Source organism: Diabrotica undecimpunctata, chromosome 7 (genome assembly GCF_040954645.1).
Source record: "Diabrotica undecimpunctata isolate CICGRU chromosome 7, icDiaUnde3, whole genome shotgun sequence".
In the NCBI taxonomy this organism is placed as follows: Eukaryota; Metazoa; Arthropoda; class Insecta; order Coleoptera; family Chrysomelidae; genus Diabrotica; species Diabrotica undecimpunctata.
Genome location: NC_092809.1, coordinates 44,150,558 through 44,169,952, shown reverse-complemented (window position 1 = coordinate 44,169,952; position 19,395 = coordinate 44,150,558). Strand labels below are relative to the sequence as shown.

The following is a 19,395-nucleotide window of genomic DNA, read 5'->3' as shown; positions in this document are numbered from 1 at the left end:
ATATATATATATATATATATATATATATATATATATATATATATATATAATATATAATAGCAGAAAAAATTTGTATGTAGTAAAAAAAATTAAAATGGGAAGTTTCTGATATTTTAAATAATATTTTTCCATGTAACAAACATATCATCCACACCTATTGTGAATACTTCTGTCACTCAAATTACTCAAACGCTTTGTTTTTTTAACCAACGGATCTCGTAAAAGTCGAAACTGAAAAAAAAACTGTTACAAATATACAAACAATATTGATGAAATATCATAACGGTTAAATGACAATCAAATCAATGTCAGTAAGTATTATATTTGATAGTTTTTTATTTTCATCAATCATTTTGTAGGGATCAATGATTAATTATCTGAACAAGTAACTGAAACAGCACATTGTCTAATGAATTTTATAAAGTGGCTAGAACAGAAAATGTCATCATAATATATAGGCCAGTAAATAATTAAAAACCAATTAAAATGTTCTCATTTGGAAGAATGTAATAAACCTATTTTAAACATTCGTATATACTTCCAACTATCTTTCGATGCTATCTATCTATTTTGGATGTACTTGCATAAAGCACCGTAGGTCGAATAACTATTAAACCAACTGTAAACACCCTGCATGTGTGCTACCTTAGCTATAGAATTTATACGAGGAAACAACATCGTAACTGAAAATGAAAACAAATTATCACATAGATTCTTTGTCAATAAAGGTGTTTGTTAATGTTGCTGTACTTCGCTAATTTTGTTATGATGTGAAGGCATTAAAACAATGAAAATTCAAATGAAGAGGTATGGATGTAGATCTTAAAAAGATGTGTTTATATACCTTCAAATTTGCTGGTGATCATGTCATTATAGCGAATATTAAAGATCATCTAGAATATAATGCTAAGTTGTAACGATGTGCTGAACGTCCTAAGTTAAATTACAATCCTTCAACACTGCCTTTTACCTCTGATTATCCAGGCGCTCCCCCGACGACCAGGCCTCCACACCCGCACACCAGGGATCAGAACACCAAAACCAGTGCCAAAACTAAGAAAAAAACAAACCACATCCTGAAGAGGAAATACCCTAGAACAGGACATTCAGATACGAAACATCCAAAAGCAGCAAAAACGAAACAATGAGTCGGAGTTAAATTCGTCTTGTGGCTAACGCTCTAGGCTCCCTGGCAACCAGGACAGAGAGACTTCCGCAGTGAGGATTATGCTCTGTCCTTAATCAAGCAGAACTCGTGGATATAGTGGATTGAACGCACCGTCAACTCTGACTCAGAGTATAACGTGGGTCTGCACAATCGAATATTTTGATTGCGAGAGCGTTTGGCGCTTCCGCTGGACTGAGGTGGAAGCGAGTATAAGTCTACGTGCGATCGAATTCACGTATTTCATTTTCTGTTAGTAATAATAATTTTTCTTTTACAGACGTCAGCCGGGGAATTCACTCTCGCGGGATCCAGGCGGGGATATAGAATATATTTTATTTTTATTTTTGTACATATGTTAGAATTAATAGATTTATTTTTATTTCAACCTGTGTTTTACTGAGTCTGTCGTCTCTAAAGAGCTACCCGCCACAAAGTGAACTTCAAGAAGAGTATAGTAAGTGGAAGTTGGAAATAAATACACCAAAAATTAAGCACCTGCCAATAAAGACTGAAAGACAAACATCACATTTAAAGATGATTACATATTTATGTCCTCTGACCAACACATGTACTTTGGGGAATAGAGTTAGATAAAGCTGGATACAGTCGAAGTAGACGTCTTCAGGAGGTTATTTGGAGTATGCGCAGATACTATTTATTATTTACCAATTTATTGACAGTAGATTATGTTATGTGATTTCGGTTAGGATATAAATTATTAAAGATATTCACAATTCTTGTTGATTTATACACATATCACCATATCCTATTATCGTTAAAATTTCAGTTCATTCAAAATTGAAATAACTGAAATAACAGTTATACCGTTGTATTGATTCCAATTCAGACGTGAAAAGTTTGACTAATTTGGGCTCCAATGCCATAATATATGACTTTTATTTTATCAAAGCAATAGCAAGCTTTTGCAAAGCAACTAGTATTCGCAAATTTTCGACAGGCCAAAGGACAGAAATCAGTTTATCGAATTATTTGGTTCTTCGCCACCAAAGCAGGTGGCACCTTTGTGCCTAAACCACTGAAAGTGGGAAGATTTTAGAACACTGGTTAGACTTTTTGGTTTAAATCAGAAACAGCTCGAACAGCTGACGAAGTAGAGACACTGAAGTAACAGTTATATCGTTTTATTGATTATGATTTAGGAAAAGTTTAACTAATTGTGCTTAGTGCTATTATATGTAGCATGTATAAATTCCTTATAACCATCGAAAATTCAATGTATAAAATTTATTTGGTACACCCCTGGGCTATACATAAAATTTCGTTAGGTTTCTGTTTATATTGTGACGTAAGCGTCTGGACACATCGAAGAAAAATTCCACTGCAATTTCAACTGCGAAGTAAAATAATCCATATTTTGCGTTTTAAAAATTCTGCGAATTTTTAACCCAAGCCATGTTAAGGTTGAATCTTCCTTGCAAAGCGTTGTTGAGAAGAATTGTGATTGGCACGCTGCGAAGACTGGTAGAGGGGTAAGAGGCAACAAAGGAAGCCGGTACTGAGCGTGAAGCAAGGTCAAGTTTAAGGTTGGAAAAATATTTTGAAGAGACAAGACGCGGCGTGGGTCGCCTGAAGAAACTGGCAAATTTGTTAGTGGAAAAGTGAAATATACTAAAATGTAATGTGTCAATTTTTGTCAGAGTAATTACTGTTTTGTTTCCGTGCTGTGTCTCATCTGAAAAATTTGTAAGACGGCGTTTCAAACAACTTAAAAGATACCCACATGGTTCCAAGTAAAGGCTTGAGTGTTCTAAAAGCCAAGTTTTGAAGATTGCTTCCCAGTGCCCAGCTTCCATCCTCATTTTGATGTCCCCGGTCATTCCAGATTATTGTCGCAGTTTGTGAAATGCATTTGTTTATGTTGCAGTGAATTTTGACTCCAGTTCCAATCCCAGAACTTTTATAGGAAATGTCAACGTTTATTGAAAATTAGGTACTTTTCTTTGTTAAATTTTTTAAAATGTAAAAATAGACATTTTCCATCAATAATTGCTTTCAGGGCAAGTTAAGAAAATGTAAATATTAGGGAGTGGCTAACTATCATATTAATTATCCTCATATGGTTTTAAAATTTAGTATTGACATATGACAGTTAGCAGTGTTTTCTTGGCATTTGGTACATACCTAGCCATAAATATGTTTCGTTTTGTTTTGTTTTTAAAAACGTTAACCTCTATGCATAGTTCCATTTAAAAAGATATTTTTTATTTGTAATAACTTATTTCCTCTACAAAATGTCGCCCATAATGTCGTCGATATTTTGTATTTTATTATTATTATTTATATTTGTAACTGTTTGTGGTGAGATAACAATAGATATGTAATTTTTCCCCATACCAAGTTGTTTATTTCCTTTTAAAATGTTTCTAACCCCTTTTTTTATATTCTAGTAAAGAAAAGCCTTTCTTCCACCCAGCAGGAAGATTCTTGTAAGCGGCGTCCTTACTTTAAATAGCTAAAGAACCTTCTTGTGTTGTGTTTGTCCAGGAAACCCATGTAAGCACCCCTTTTGTTTCATTTTTGTGGTTACTCCCCTTGTTTCATTCACTTATCTACGACTCAGCTCTCCAAAAAAACCTTGAGTAGCCGTTCGAAAACGTTCCGGTTTGTTTTGCTTACCATATCTCTACCCCAGTGATTTCTGTCCCCCTATATAAAGCAACTAATATTGGGATATATATATATATATATATATATATATATATATATATATATATATATATATATATATATATATATACATAATGATTCCGAAGGGAAAATTACGTAAAAAGTAATCAGTATTTATTAATGACTTTTGATTTTAATGAAAAAAAATACATTTAAGATAAGAAATTTTATTAGATTTCTAGAAAAACTGAGGATCTGACAAAAATATAAATACTATCATAATATTGGCCTCGTCACAAGACTCTTACACACTAAAATCTATTAAAATTGCAAGCCGTTTCCGAGATAATTGGAGCGTTCCATACTTAAAACTCACTGTGTATTTTATTTTTAATATATGTTTTTAGTGAGTATGTATTTATTTTAATTTGAATTTAATGAATTTAATAGTGCGATATTTATTATATTGATTATATGATATTAACTATCATAAAATCAGCAAAGGAGAAAGCTACGATATCAATATATTTAGGCGTGAATCATTTTCAATACCTGGCCTAAAATATTATCTTAACTTTTGTCGTGCCAGTTTGTGAGACTATAAAAATAAAACTTCGTCCAGAAATAACAACAACAAATGTGCAAGTGATAAAACTAGATAAAAATAGCATCTTATTGTACTTTCCAGTGGTTATATCATTGTTTATAAATTTAAAAAATTTTGGTGACAAAACTCGTGTTGAATAAATTAAAAAGCTGGCACCAGCTATTGCTGATTAAAAGAAATGAAAAAAATAAAATAATGACGGAGGTCAGGATTTTTCGTTTGAGACTTGTTTTAAAGATGGACTCTGGTTTAAAAAAGGAAAATTTTATGGTATATATTTTTAGAATATGGAATTAATAATTAGAAATTCTCTTTTATCATTCTGTATTTCGTTGAATATTGACTATATCTGTTTGACTTCCAACTTGATATACTGCATATCTTGTGTAAGGTGTGCAAATTTTTTGTCTCTATGAATTTTTGCTTATTTAACTAATTTGATGACGAACTGATGATGTTTATATATTAATACAAGAAACGTCTTCAATAAATGGATGAAGTAGCTGATATTCTTTCTTTTATTCTTCAACATTTGACCGAGAATATCCAATATATCATAGTAGATGTATATAATATATATATATATATATATATATATATATATATATATATATATATATATATATATATATATATATATATATATATATATATATATATATATATATATATATATTATATGTAGTTCCTGAGGTTCCTAAAAAAAACATATAGCCTCCATGAATTGCTAGATTTTCCTATTTCTATCTATCTGAGAATCTACGAAGTGTATGGCACTACGAAGTATATGTACTTTCTTCGCCTTATCTATGAATTTTTTTAGTTGGTTTGACTCCATAAATTTTCATTCGAGATTCGATTAGGCCAAAATATACGAAAGATTTTTCGTAATTCGTTTAACGGTATAATTTGTCTACCACATTGGTTATCACTTATAGAGGGTTGAAACTGGGGACTTAGCAATTACTGCTCTGGACATAGGGTAAGCAAACAAACCGAAACGTTTTCGAACGGCCATTCTTGTTTTGGTTGGAGAGCTGGGTCGTACGTACGTAAATAAAAGAGGGACTGGAAGGGATAACTGCAAAGAAAGAAATCAAGAAAATACTTACATAGATTTCCTGGGCAACAAAACACAAGAAGGTTCCTAAACTATTTAAATTTAGACGCCGTTTAAAAGTATCCTCTGGCTGGATAGAAAGAAAGGCTTTTCTTTCCTAAAAAATATTACAGGGTGAAAATCTTTTTAAAGGAAATAATTCTACAACTCCTGGTTTAGAGAGAAACATTACCTATGGCGCTATTTGTAACGATTTGTATATTGTAGAAACCACGAGCCTTATTCATTTATTTCTGCACATCACGCTCTCTATTACCCCACCATTACAGTCAATTATGTTGACCAAGTAGGGGAGAACCTTGTACTTTGAGACTGCTTGTACTTTGAAACGGTCGGACTTTTACAGCATACTAGCGGTTCAGGTACATCAACTAGTTATATAACGTTCCTATGCGCTCACAGAAAGCAAAACACGTAATATGAAGCAGATCGGTCTGTTTGTTTGTGTCGTGACCATTGTTGTATTTTCGTATCCTCTGCCATCGAATAAAATAACTGTAAGTATATTAATATTCTTATATTTTGTCTATGTTTACACAAATATAGAAGTTTTAGGCAAAATATTTTCTTAGTTTTTGCAGAGAATTGTGTTTATTTTGAGTAATAAAAAGCGAATATTTTAAACATGTGCTTATCGTGTACTTTGAAACGTCGTCTGAATTTTACTTTGGACCACGTTCCAAAGTACACGGGCGTGGTCCAAAGTACAAGTTGTATGGACCGTAGACGGTTATTAAAATTTAAATGCTTATTTTTTGACTTACAGATGCCGAGAAGCAAAACAGACGTTAAAAGAATAAAACCTGTAGCAGAAAACGTCGAAAATGCTGCTAATGCTGTATTGCAAAAACAGCTCAGTCTAAGACAAGCCAGCGCAGACTTTAAAGTATCTAAAGCAACCTTATGCAGACATCTCAAGAAACACAGAGAATCTGGACAAAAACATTTTGTATAATTATAGTGCATCACAAGACGTTAAGTTAGTCTTTACGAAACAGCAAGAGGGAGAGCTACTAAAGTATGTTACCATTTGTGCCAAGATGCATTACGGCCTCTTAACTATCGAATTAAGAAAGCTAGCATATAATTACGCACGTGTAAATAATATTGATTGTCCTTCTTCCTGGGATACAAACTAAAAAGCAGGAAAGGAGTGGTACGGGTAAAAATAGGTTTTGCATTTTTTAGGTCATAAGGGTAAATAATTTTTTTACAGGTTCTATATGCGAAGACATCCGTCTATATCATTACGTAAACCACAAGCAACAAGTCTAGCCAGATCGACAGCATTTAATAAAACAAATGTTAATTTATTTTTTGATAAACTGGAGGAACTTTGGTAAGATACACATTTAGTCTGGATATAATTTATAATTTAGACGAAACTGGACTAACCACGGTGCATATCCCTGTTCGTGTTATTGCAACGAAAGGAGTTAAACAAGTCGGCAGCATCACATCGGCTGAAAGAAGTGTAAATGTGACTCTAATTTGTTGTATCAATGCTATTGGTAATTGTGTACCTCCTTTATTCGTATTTCCGCGTGTGTTTTTTAAGGAACACATGCTGAAATGGTCTCCAATAGGTAGTGTTGGGAGCGAGAATCCTAGTGGATGGTCTAACTCTACGATTTTTGTTGAGTATTTAAACCACTATATAAAACATACAAATTCAAGTACTTACAACAAATCACTACTGATTGTCGACAATCATGAGAGCCACATTTCAGCGGAAGCTTTAAATTTAGCAAAATCATCGGGAGTCGTCATGCTTACCTTTCCACCTCACACGAGCCACAAGCTACAACCGTTAGATAGGTCGGTTTTCGGGCATCTAAATAAATATTATAATAAAGCTTGTTCCGACTGGCTAATTGCAAATCCTGCAAAAACGATGACAATCTATGATATTGCTGAGTGTGTTGGGAATGCAAGTCCAAAGGCATTTACACAGAAAAATATCCAGTCTGGTTTTACTATTCCTAAAATTTTTCCATTCAACAGAAACATTTTCGAGGAGCACGAATTTCCTAGTTCATATGTTACGGATAGACCACCAGCTGCCAAAGAGTCAAGAAATAATTAAAATACCTCCGAAACTAATAGTTCCTCGAATATTTTTGAAGTGTCTAGGAATGCCTTCAGGAACAACTAGTAGGTATCTTTAATGATCCTAGTTCTTCCTTAGTATCCAATGACTTAAATCAACAAAAAAGCAACAAACAAACTCGCCCGTTTCACAAGGCAGCTGCGAGGAAATTTACGAAGAAAGGAGGTAAGAAACTAGGATGCTGTAGAATAGTTACAGATACCCCAGAGAAAAATGAGATTGAAATGATGGCGCTCTTTAAAACCACTAAGAATTTGGTTTTAAAAAAACAAAAAGCAACCAAAAAGGTTCTTGATAGTAGTTCTGATGAAGATATAATAAAAGAAAGCGTAATAACGTGCAACGACTCACGTGCATGACGTGGATTTTGCCAATGCAGAAGAGGAAGATAAAGATTTTCTTGAGTCTGGCAACAAGCCCTGCGTGGAAGATTTTATTTTAGAAAAAATTGCAACAAAAAAGACAAAACGATATTTTGTTGCTAATGTCGTTGGAGTGAATGATGATGGGTTTAAAGTTAGATACCTAAAAAGAAATTTGTCGCCAAATTTCTTTTCGAAAATGACACTGTCTATGACTTGCCTGACGAAGATATGGTGATAAAACTAGAAGCCCCTTCAGTAGTATGGGACACTGCCAGAAGAAATGCTGAGATGACATTTTCTATCGATTTATCTGCATTTAACGTCCAATAAATAAGCGTTTCAAAGTACACATACTTATGTTCCCAAGTACCAACCTCGGTGTGTACTTTGAGACCTTTAGGATATGGTGAATTTTTCTGTATTCATAAGCATATTTGCCATTAGAATTAATATTTTATTTTTTAATGGTCCAAAGTACAAGGATCTCCCCTATACAAATTCCACCACTGTCTTAATTTCCTAGTAGTTGATCACAGTAGACTTGTTATTTTTAATGCCAAATTGCATTTCTTTGGTTTTGATAATATTTATTTCTATACCCACCTTCTTTAATTCTTCTTGTAATCTATTTACTTGGAGTTACATGTTCTGTTTTTATGTGCTAATTGGCACATATCGTCAGCATAATTTAGATCTTGTAGTCTGTTTGTTAATCTCTGGTATATTCTTTTATTATAGTCTACCTTTGTTAGTAAGAAGTTCAATACAATGTTAACTAGTAAAGGAGATAAAACACAACACTGTTTTTCTCCGTTTAGCACAGCTATTGGGTTCTATGTTATGCCGTTGTATAGCACTTTGCTTTCTATATCACTGTAGAGTTCTTTGATGAGATTTGTTATTTTTTCTGTTATTCCTATTTTCTGTAGTGCTTTTCATAAGTGTGAGGGTGTTTAAGGCTCTCTTGAAGTTTACAAAGTATATGAAGTAGAGAGTAAAATTTCTGCGACAGTTCTGTAATTACTCTAAGTATGTTAATTTGGGATCGGAAAAGTTAATAAGAAAAAGGAAATAGAAAAAACTACGAAAACTATCGGGGAATCAGCATTATATCGTCTATAGGCAGACTGTATGGAAAGACCATAAAGGAAAAATTAGAAATATATACAAGATAAAATCGGAGAAGACCAGGCAGGTTTCACAGCGGGGAAAGCATGCTTAGATCACATTTACACGGTCGAACAACTAATAGAAAAAAGAATGGCCAAAAATAGATCCGTCCATCTGGCTTTTGTTGATCTTAAGAAGGCATATGACTCAATACCTAGAACCAAGCTGTGGGAAGCAACGGAAGATATCGAAGTTCCACGAAGATTAATAAACGCGGTAAAAGCACTCTACAAGAATAACGAAGTAGCTATCAAAACGGGCAATAGAATATGCAGTCCATTTAAGACGACAAAGGGACTACTACAGGGTTGCTTCACATCCCCCACCCTGTTCAAAATATTCCTGGAAAAAACCCTGAAACCATGGAAAAGAAAATGCGAAGGAATGGGTATACCAGTAAGGAACGAAAATCTATATACGCTAAGTTTTGCTGACGACCAAATAGTGATCGCACAAGACGAGGATGACCTCAGTTTTATGATGAGAAAACTGGAGCAGGAATATACAAAGAATGGGATGGAAATAAACCTAAAGAAAACTGAATACCTAACAACGGAGAATACAGAAATAAAACAGCTGGAAATAAAAGAAGGTAAACAAATCAAAGGAACAGACAAGTATAAGTATATAGGTTTCATAATATCAAACAAAGGAACAACGGAGGAAGATATAAAAAATAGACTAGGACAAACAAGAGACTGCATACGAAAATTTAACCCGGTACTATGGGATACGAACATCAGCATGAAAACAAAGAAAAAAATATATAATACCATGACAAGAAGTATCCCCACTTATGGGTGTGAAAATTGGACAATAAATAAGAAAACCAAAAACAAAATAAGAGCAACAGAGGTGGAATTCCTAAGAAGAAGCTGCAGAGTAACAAGAAAAGATAGAATAAATAACATGGAGATTAAGAGGAGAATGGGAATGAACTCCGACATAATAGACTACATTGAACAGAAGAGGTTAACCTGGTACGGACATGTCAGAAGAGCAGACCAAAATCGGTGGATAAATAGAATAACAGAGTGAAGCCCCATAGGAAGAAGAAAGAGAGGCAGACCCTGAAGATCTTTCAGAGATGAAGTGGACGAAGCAATGAGTAGAAGAAACCTACAGGAATGGGTCTGGCTAAACAGGAAAAATTGGAGAAAACGGTTGAGTGAAGGAATACAGTGAAGACTGTGGAAATCATTGTATATATATAATTGTTAATTTGGTCTATGCATAACCCTTTTAGTCTGAAACAGACTTTGGCAAACCGTTTGTTTATATTTATTGCTGTTTATTTATTTATGATATTCAGGAGTGTGATTTCTCTCCAGATTTTGAAATATCTTTTGTCACCCTTTTTTGGTATCTTTATTATCCCGTTGTTCCATTTTTTGAGTAATTTTTTCTCTCTCCAGACCCTTCGCCAGAGTGATTTAGTTCTCACTGTTATTATATTTGGGCAATATTTTAACAATTGTGGTAAAGTATTGTCAGGGCCAAAAAAAAGCAGAAGATAGAGATTAATTTACAATGGTTATAGCCAAACTTCATTAGTGGATTTGAATGGACTAGATGAAGAAGAAGGGCTGTATCCATTAAATCAAAACTTTATCCAGTTTTTGGTTTGTTCGGTGAGTTTTGAAAAGGGGCTTTTTAAAAATAAATTATAAACAAGAGTTAATCAGGGTCGCAGTTAGTTTATCACAAGCACGCCTTGTAATAAAAGTTTAATTTACTATCGATTTCTGGTCTTTGGTAAGTTTTGATAGATTACCACGTGGTATACATGGTTATACAGAAACGCTAATACAGTATTTTTTTATTGGTAGTTTAAATTTTATTCTGAAAATGCCACCAATTAGAGATAGTGACTTAAGTCGTATAACTCGCAAAGCTCCAAGTCAAAAAATATATACGAGTCAATTTAACTGACGAGCAACGCGAAGCGCGAAATTGTGCGAAAATCGGAATAAACAACGTAAGTGTTGCGTTTAATTCCCACCGAGAAGCATTCAATTATAACATGGCAATCGATTACAGCAAATACAGTTTAAAGCAAATCGTTGTTATTGGACAAATGAACGTTTTATGTCCACATTGCAAGGCATTTAAGATTAAAGGTGGAACCACTGGATTGTATTAAACCAGTGGTCAAGTCAAATAACGCCCTGTATTGGTTTTTTCTAGACACGGAACATATTCTGTTTATCTTTTAACTTATACAGCTAAAACAGGATAACGTCTGCCAGGCCAGCTAGTATAAATATAACAATGAGATAATGAGAAAGTCTTCTACAATATTTTTGTGTTAGTCTTCATTTAACACAAATAGTTGGGGACTGCTGCAATATACTATTTTGGAAAATTTGTGCTATGTTTACGGATTGCGTTCACAAAACATAAAATAAAAACCATAAAAAGCAAAATTATAAATATGTATTACAGAAATTAAAGTATGCATTTTAAAACTCTAATTATTTTAATCATCTCGACGTATATAAAAATAATGAAGGTATTTTACTCATGTATACACTTAAAATAATCATTCAAATACAAAAAACTCAGTTTAACAACTTTACGTCCCTGTACGTGCTGTATAAAAATTGTGAGTAGTATTTTTAGATATAATTCCGGTTATTATTGTCAAAGTCACTGGAGTTAAACATGTAATTTTATAAATTGAAACTAATTCACATTGATGTTTCATAGAAAAGTATGTTGTGGTAGTAAGAAACAGTTGACAAAGTCGAATATATACTCATTGAATGTATATTCGACTTCTCAGTTTTTTTAACGTGATAACTCATCTCCATCATGGCCCAAGATTCAGGTAATTAAAATAAAAAAGACAACGTCACTTTTGGTGCACACGGTCTGGGAGTAAATATGTTTGTTCTTGTTTTTAGTCCAGACCATGTGCACCAGGTTGTTTCACACACTTTGTAATGCAGAAACAATATCTTGCAACAAATATTAAATATTATGATATTCTATTATATATTTGCTTCTCAACAGTACTTGCTGGGTATCAAAAAACACACTTAAAGCACCCTATCTTCTCGTTCTAAAAATAACATAACAAAGTGTGCATATTCCTCGATTCCCTTCTTCTGTAATGCAGTGTCGGTCGGATTGTTCTTTTTGTGGATTGTGGTATGGGTGCCCCCCTAAGGTGTAGCAACGATAAAGCTATTTTTTTCTAGAAAAGAAATATAATGTATTTTATTACCGCATAGATGTAGTAATAATAAAGGAGATGTGAAACTGGAGGACAATAAGTGAAGCCGATTTTTTAAGGTTTAGTGTGGATGTTGTTCGCTAGGTGGAGACAAATAAGGGAGCACAAATAAGGTAGAACATTATTTGAAATTTCACCGTACCTGTACACCATCTATACGGCCGAAACGCCAAAAGAACCAGGATCCCTGTTAAGTCTTTACGCAGACGACACAGCAATAGCTGTCAGCTGGAGAAACCCCGATCATGCAGCTAATCATCTGCAAAGAGCACTGAATAGATTCCAAAGATCGTGCATAAAATGGAAAATAGCCTTAAACCCAAACAAAACACAGGCTGTAATGTTTAGTCACAGAAGAAGTGTACCAAACCGAGAAATCACGATCGGAAACACCCCAGTAGAATGGTCCAACTAGGCAAAATACCTTGGGGTGCTACTCGACAAGAAACTTACGTTTACACAACATATAAACCAACAAACATACAAAGCCAAAGCGCTGAAAAGTCAGCTCTCAACGCTCATAGGAAGAAGAAGCAAACTCAGATTTAAAACCATAATCAGGATTGCAAACAGCATCATCATGCCAGTCCTATCGTATGCCTCCGCTGCGTCTGGTCACACCTGCAAATCTAATAGAAAGAAAATACAGACAACACAAAACGAAATAGTCAGAGATGCCCTGAAAATACCTAAATACGTACCTCTGGGGAACGTATACAGAGATTCAGGACAAACAAGAATATTACGAACGCTAGATGAGAGAGCATACGAAATATTCAACGGACTAAATAACCACCCAAGTAGAATGCTAAGAGAGCTGACAAACTACAACGAAAATATCAGGACGGTACACAGAAGACCAAAACAACGGATAGCCGGATATAGGGAAAACCCAAATGAATAAATAAAGAATGAGATGGTCGCAAAGTCGTCAGACACAAGAATGCAGTCAATCAGAAAACACCACCAAAAAAACTCTGGCGAGAGGGTACGCTTTTCTTTTAGGTTTTTAGGTACTCTGGCGAGAGGATACGCATAGTAATAAGCACAATATACACGGGGTGTGTGAAGGCCTATACACCCTGGAATGCACACCCCAATTATACCCACACATAGAATAAGGAAAAAGGGTAAGAATTGTTGCCCAGGCATGTTATAGTCCCGAAGCTACAAGAAAGACCACAAAAAAAAATCGCGTGTTTTCTGATAATATCACTTAGTTTTCAATCTAGTCTATTTCATTTCAACGTTTTAACGTAACTAAATTCACTATTTCAAATATAGAAGGTCCATCAGGCCTTCTAAATACCGCAACTGCGGACTAGGCCCTTAAGGCAGATCGAATGAATACTGATCTACTCGCGAAATCCGAGCACTGAGGTCATGTGCGGCATACATGGGCTTGGTGGCCGGACCCTTCTCGGGTGCTCAGCCGGCGAGGAGAACAAAATTTATTTTGCCAAATCGGCGGCTGAGTAACCGAGCACACACTCTTTTCCGGACATAGAGTCGCTAGCCCAGTCTGGCGGCTCTATGGTCGGAACACACGCTCTTTTTTTCTTTTGTTTTAGGGACTCAAGTCCCGTAGTGATGACGTTATCGAGAAACTAGGAATATGAGACCAAATAAAATAAATTCTGGTAGACCAAGAATAACAAGAACAATTAATAAAGAAAATAATATTTTAAATTTACTTGATCAAGATCCAACAGTTAGCTTAAGGAATATAGCAAGACAAATAAATACTTCTTCTTCAAGTACTTGGCGGATACTGAAAAGACAGCAATTACAACCTTATCATTACAGACAAGTCCAAGAGCTCTTGCCAGATGATCTACCGGTTAGAGTGGATTTTTGTGAAACATTGCAACAAAGGACAGCCCACAATCCAAATTTTTTAAAATGCATTCTTTTTACGGACGGGGCCACCTTTACGCGACAAGGTATGTTTAACTCCCATAATGCACACTACTGGTGTGATGAGAATCCACGAGTCAAAAGGGTATCGCATTACCAACACTCATTTAAAGTTAATGTTTGGGCAGCAACTTTAGGTAACAAATTAATAGGTTATCATATTTTACCTGGAAATTTAAATGGTGATATTTATCTTGATTTTTTAAACAATTCCTTATTCGAGATATTAGAAAATTTAATGCTAAACGAGCGAAGATCTTTATTTTTTATGCACGATGAAGCTCCACCACACTTTGATAGAAGGCGTCGTAATTGGTTGAGTAGTAATCATTTTCCAAATCGATGGATTGGTAGAGGTGCAGAAGCTCCGATTCATTGGCCTTCTCGGTCATGCGATTTTAACCCTTTGGACTACGCAGTTTGGTCGTATATTAAGGAAAAAGTCTATGCTACAGAGGTAAATTCACGCAAAGAATTGGAAGAAAGAATTCAACGTCAATTTAATGACATCATAGCTGATCCCCTACCGTTTAGAAGGTTAATGGAATCTTTAGAAAAAAAAATAGACTTGTGTATTCGCGAAAACGGAGGGCATTTTGAACACTTAGTGTAATTGAATTTTATTTTATGTTCTTAGTCATTAATTTAATTTTCTCTTTGTAAGTTTTGTTTAATTACTAACTATTTTATACCAGCACCAATTATTACTTCATAATTTTCAAACCAAAATATTCCGAAAACGGTATACACTATCGAGTTTTACCAAGAGTACCTTTTTCGTGAAAAATTGAATGGTGTTTAAGTTTACTTAAAATTTTGATTAATAATTATACTCTTAAAAAAGTTATATTGACTAATACTTAGTACGATCCGTGTAACTAGCGCCCTCTATGAGAATCAGATATAAAAACAAATTCATGGGATGTATCAGCTTCTAAAACATATCCGTATAAAATTTCATTACAATGTTGCCAGTAGTTTCGGCAAAATCGTAAAAAATGCGTAAAATTTTTTTTCTTCAACGCCCTGTATCTTGAAAACGGATGGCGTTACAAAAATTCTTTACTAAGCAAACCCCAATTATTTTTTAGTTTTTTACCTACCCTAGAGACGGGGTTACCTTTTTTTGAAACACCCTGTTTATTCAAATTGATTTAGAATTCCCCAGGAGACATGTTGTATTAAATATTAAGTATTAATTTGTTTCGTTTATTTTCAACCATCATAATAAAACAATAAAATTAAATGGAGGGATTTTCGCTATAAATATACAACAATTTTTTCTCGTATTTACGTAAACTGTAAGAAATATTAAATTTAATGTTTTTTAATTTATAAACATACTAATGCACAATAAAAGGTGATTTAAAAGTACTATTACTCTGAATAGCTATTGCACAAGTAATAAATTGAAAGTTAAGTGTAGGAGTGTGACCATAACTGATTATGGTTGTTTATTGTGTGTTAATTTATTTCAGTTAATCGATAAAAAAATATTTGAATTTTTGAATTATCTTTTTTCTTGCTTTATACATTATTTAACGAACTTTTTTCTCAGGTGGCTGTAGCTTCCTGCGTGGTAGCTTTGTCATAGTCTTCGTTTATTTTGTTTTATTCTTTCCTATATTAGTTTTGCTAATTCTAGTTTTTCCGCAGTTCTCTCAATTCAACCTCTGTTGCATATAATGTCGTTCCCTCTTTTCAGGCATATCTTTTTATATTGATTTTTTATTTCCTATGTTCCATTTTGATTTATTCTTTTTGACACGTTGGTTGTGTATAGCCCATTTTCACATTCAGTAGGCTGTCTAGTAGCCAGCGTCTTTTACTTTCACAGCGAGAAAGTTACGCAGCATAATATCGGTACTTCTATGTTAATTTAGGATACAACTATTTGCACTTATTATATATATATATATATATATATATATATATATATATATATATATATAAATATATATATATATATATATATATATATATATATATATATATATATATATATATATAAACTAAGGTACACTCGAAGAGTGGTGGGTTTTTCGGTCCAAGTGGAGAAATAAAAGACAAAGAAGGTGGCTACTTCATCTATTTATTGAAGACGTTTCGCTTTCTGCTCAGAAAGCATCATCAGTTCATCTAAAAAGAACAATATGAAACCAAACATCCATAGAGAAGTTACAACACAAGTGTGTTACCTTACAAAGACATGTAGCAGTCAGTGATGTTAAAAATATGAAAAAGCTTACAAATCTGGACATTCAGAGTTTTTATTTTGGATTGACGGTCGTACTCCTTTTCTCGATATATATATATATATATATATATATATATATATATATATACATATATATTGTATGTATATGTCTCATTATCCATCGTTTAGGTCTCTCTTACTCATGGCGTCGTCTACTTCGTTCCTCAGTCGGGGTCGTTCTCTTTTTCATCTTCCTATGGGGATCCATTCGATTATTCTTTTTATCCATCTGCTGTCGCTAGTTCTTCTAATATGTCCGTACCACTTTAGTCTGTTTTTATTCTATATATGTTAGTATATCTGTGTCTGTTGATGTTCTTTGCTTTATTTCGTCGTTACTTCTCCTATCCATTCTGGTTACTCTGTTTCTTGTTTATAATCCAATTCTCAACCCCATATGTCATAATACTTCGCAATAATGTTTTATAAATCTGTGCTTTTGTCTTCATATTTAGGTGTCTATCCCACCATACTGAGTCAAGTTGTCGGATTACTGTTCTTGTTTGTCCTAATCTTCGCTTAATTTCTTCCTCTGTTGTTGCTTTTTCGTGATTATATACCAAGTGTTTGAATTTATCCTTTTCTTTGATTGTTACGTTATCGTCAATCTGTAGTTCTTCTATTTCTTCTTCATTTGTAGATAGGTACTCTGTTTTTGTGAGGTTAATATCAAGGCCAGCCTTGATATATTCTTCTTCTAGTGTCTTTATCATGTGACTAAGGTCTTCTTGGTCTTATGCAACCACTACTTGATCATCTGCAAAGCTTAACGTATATAATTATTCGTTTTGTACCGGTATTCCCATGCCTTTGAATTTTCTTTTCCATGTAGTCATGGCTTTTTCTAAGTATATTTTAAATAGGGTTGGAGATGTGGAACAACCCTGTAGGAGCTCTTTGGTTGTGGTGAAGTCTTCTATGGTTCTTGTTCCCATTTTAATGGTTACTTTATTTTCTTTATACAGAGCTTTTGTAGCTTCTATGAGTTCCGTCTCTATTTCTAATTTGTACAAGGCCTCCCATAATTCTGACTTTAGTACAGAGTCAAACGCCTTTTTCAGGTCCATAAATACCAAACGTATATCTCTATTTTATGCTTTTTTCTTTTTTAACAGTTGTTCTCGTGTGTATATGTGGCCTATGTATGATCTTCCTGCCGTGAAGGCTGCCTTTTATCGCTTGCTCTATCTTTTCTCGCAGTATCTTCCTGTAGTTTTCGCATTGTTTTTTTTTCTCCTTTCTTAAATATAGATGTCATATATGCCTCCGTCTATTCCGTTGGGAGCTGTTCTCTATTTATGGCTTTCTAAAATATTCATTTTATCATCCGGTGTAATTTTTTTAAGCCGTACTTCAAAGCTCATGTGAGATGCCTCCAGGTCCTGGTGCTTTCTTATTTTTGATTTCTTTTATCGCCGTTCTGATTTCCCTATCTGTTATTTCTATTTCTTGTTACGGGGATCTGCTTCGTCTTCGCCTATTTTCTTTTCCAATGTATTGTGGTCCTTGTTCTGCTAACAGTTCCTTGTCCTGTATATAGTCCAATTTAATTTTTCTTCTGAGTTTTATATCAATCCACTCAGTACTTTTTATTACCCCGAAGTTCTTGTACCTCCTATGTATGTTTTAATATTTAAGCAGGTTCCTTCCCATTCTTTATTCTTTTGTTGCTCACTTGTTACATACTTATCTTTATTATTATTAGTAGTACTTATTGGACGTTTTAACGAGGTCTACATCTCGATATCTAAGTTATTGACTCTACTCAACTCTAGACCCAACTTAGAACTGTAATTATTGTAGCTCTAGGCTGTACACATTCATTTTTTTCCATTTTCATAAACGCCTTTGCCTTGTGATTGTTTGCAATTAGGCAAACTGAGGTATTTGTTATCGTTATGTGTATTTGATAAACTTGACCTAGTGCCAGCGTCCTTGATTCTTGAAAAAAAAAACAATTCTAGTTACACAATAACTAAATGTAAAATATGTATGACTATTATTTATAAATTTTAATATATCAGGAATATCACAATATGTCTTTCCTAAACCCAAAAACTCCTTCATCTTATCTTTATTTTAGTCTCTTCATTTTAACAATTCTAATTAATAACGCTTGCTTGCTAAGTTGTATACCGTAGCTATTCCCTTTTATGCATTTCTACAAGTCCTGTTCTCTGAGTTTCAAGGTCAATTTTTATATCCTCTAATTTTAGTCTCAACATCGTTGTTTTTTTTTATCTAGTGCTAGATAATACAGAAATTAAACAAATATCTTCGTACAAATACCTTCGAGAATGGATCACAGAAGATACTGATCAGACAAAAGAAATAAGATGCCGCATTGAAATTGCACGGTCAACTTTAAATAGAATGAGAAAACTTTATTGTAATTGCGATATCACTATATCGCTCCGAATAAGAATGTTTCGATGTTATATTTTCTCTACCCTTTTGTATGGGGTTGAAGCTTGGACACTAAAAAATCCAACATTAAAAACCTAGAAGCATTCGAAATGTGGTGTTACCGACGTATTTTGGAAATATCATGGATGGATCGCAAAACAAACGAACAAGTTCTCGAACAACTAGGAAAACAATGCGAAGTTTTATTCCATAAAAATCAGGAAATTGGAATACTTGGGGCACATCATGAGAGGTGAAAAATACGAACTACTAAGGAATATAATGCAGGGAAAAATCAAAGGCAGAAGAAGCGTAGGAAGACGTAAAATCTCGTGGCTACGCAATCTCCGTGAATGGTTTGGATGCAGTTCAATTGAACTATTCAGACGCGTAACCAACAAAATTATAA

The 19,395-nt window shown here is 33.9% G+C and overlaps 2 protein-coding genes across 6 annotated transcripts in view; one reads left to right on the top strand and one right to left on the bottom strand.

Moving 5' to 3' along the window:
• The window catches only part of LOC140445278 (octopamine receptor beta-2R-like), a 1,072,317-nt gene that overhangs the window by 989,078 nt on the left and 63,844 nt on the right, over positions 1 to 19,395 (bottom strand). The window lies entirely within an intron of this gene.
• On the top strand, positions 7,088 to 7,609 carry LOC140446352 (uncharacterized). The gene has a single exon (XM_072538896.1). The coding sequence runs from the start codon at positions 7,088 to 7,090 to the stop codon at positions 7,607 to 7,609; it is 522 nt and encodes a 173-aa protein (XP_072394997.1).

What these genes read in the sequence shown, in the direction of transcription:
- LOC140446352 (XM_072538896.1), top strand. Translation starts at nt 7,088, where the DNA reads ATGCTGAAATGGTCTCCAATAGGTAGTGTTGGGAGCGAGAATCCTAGT.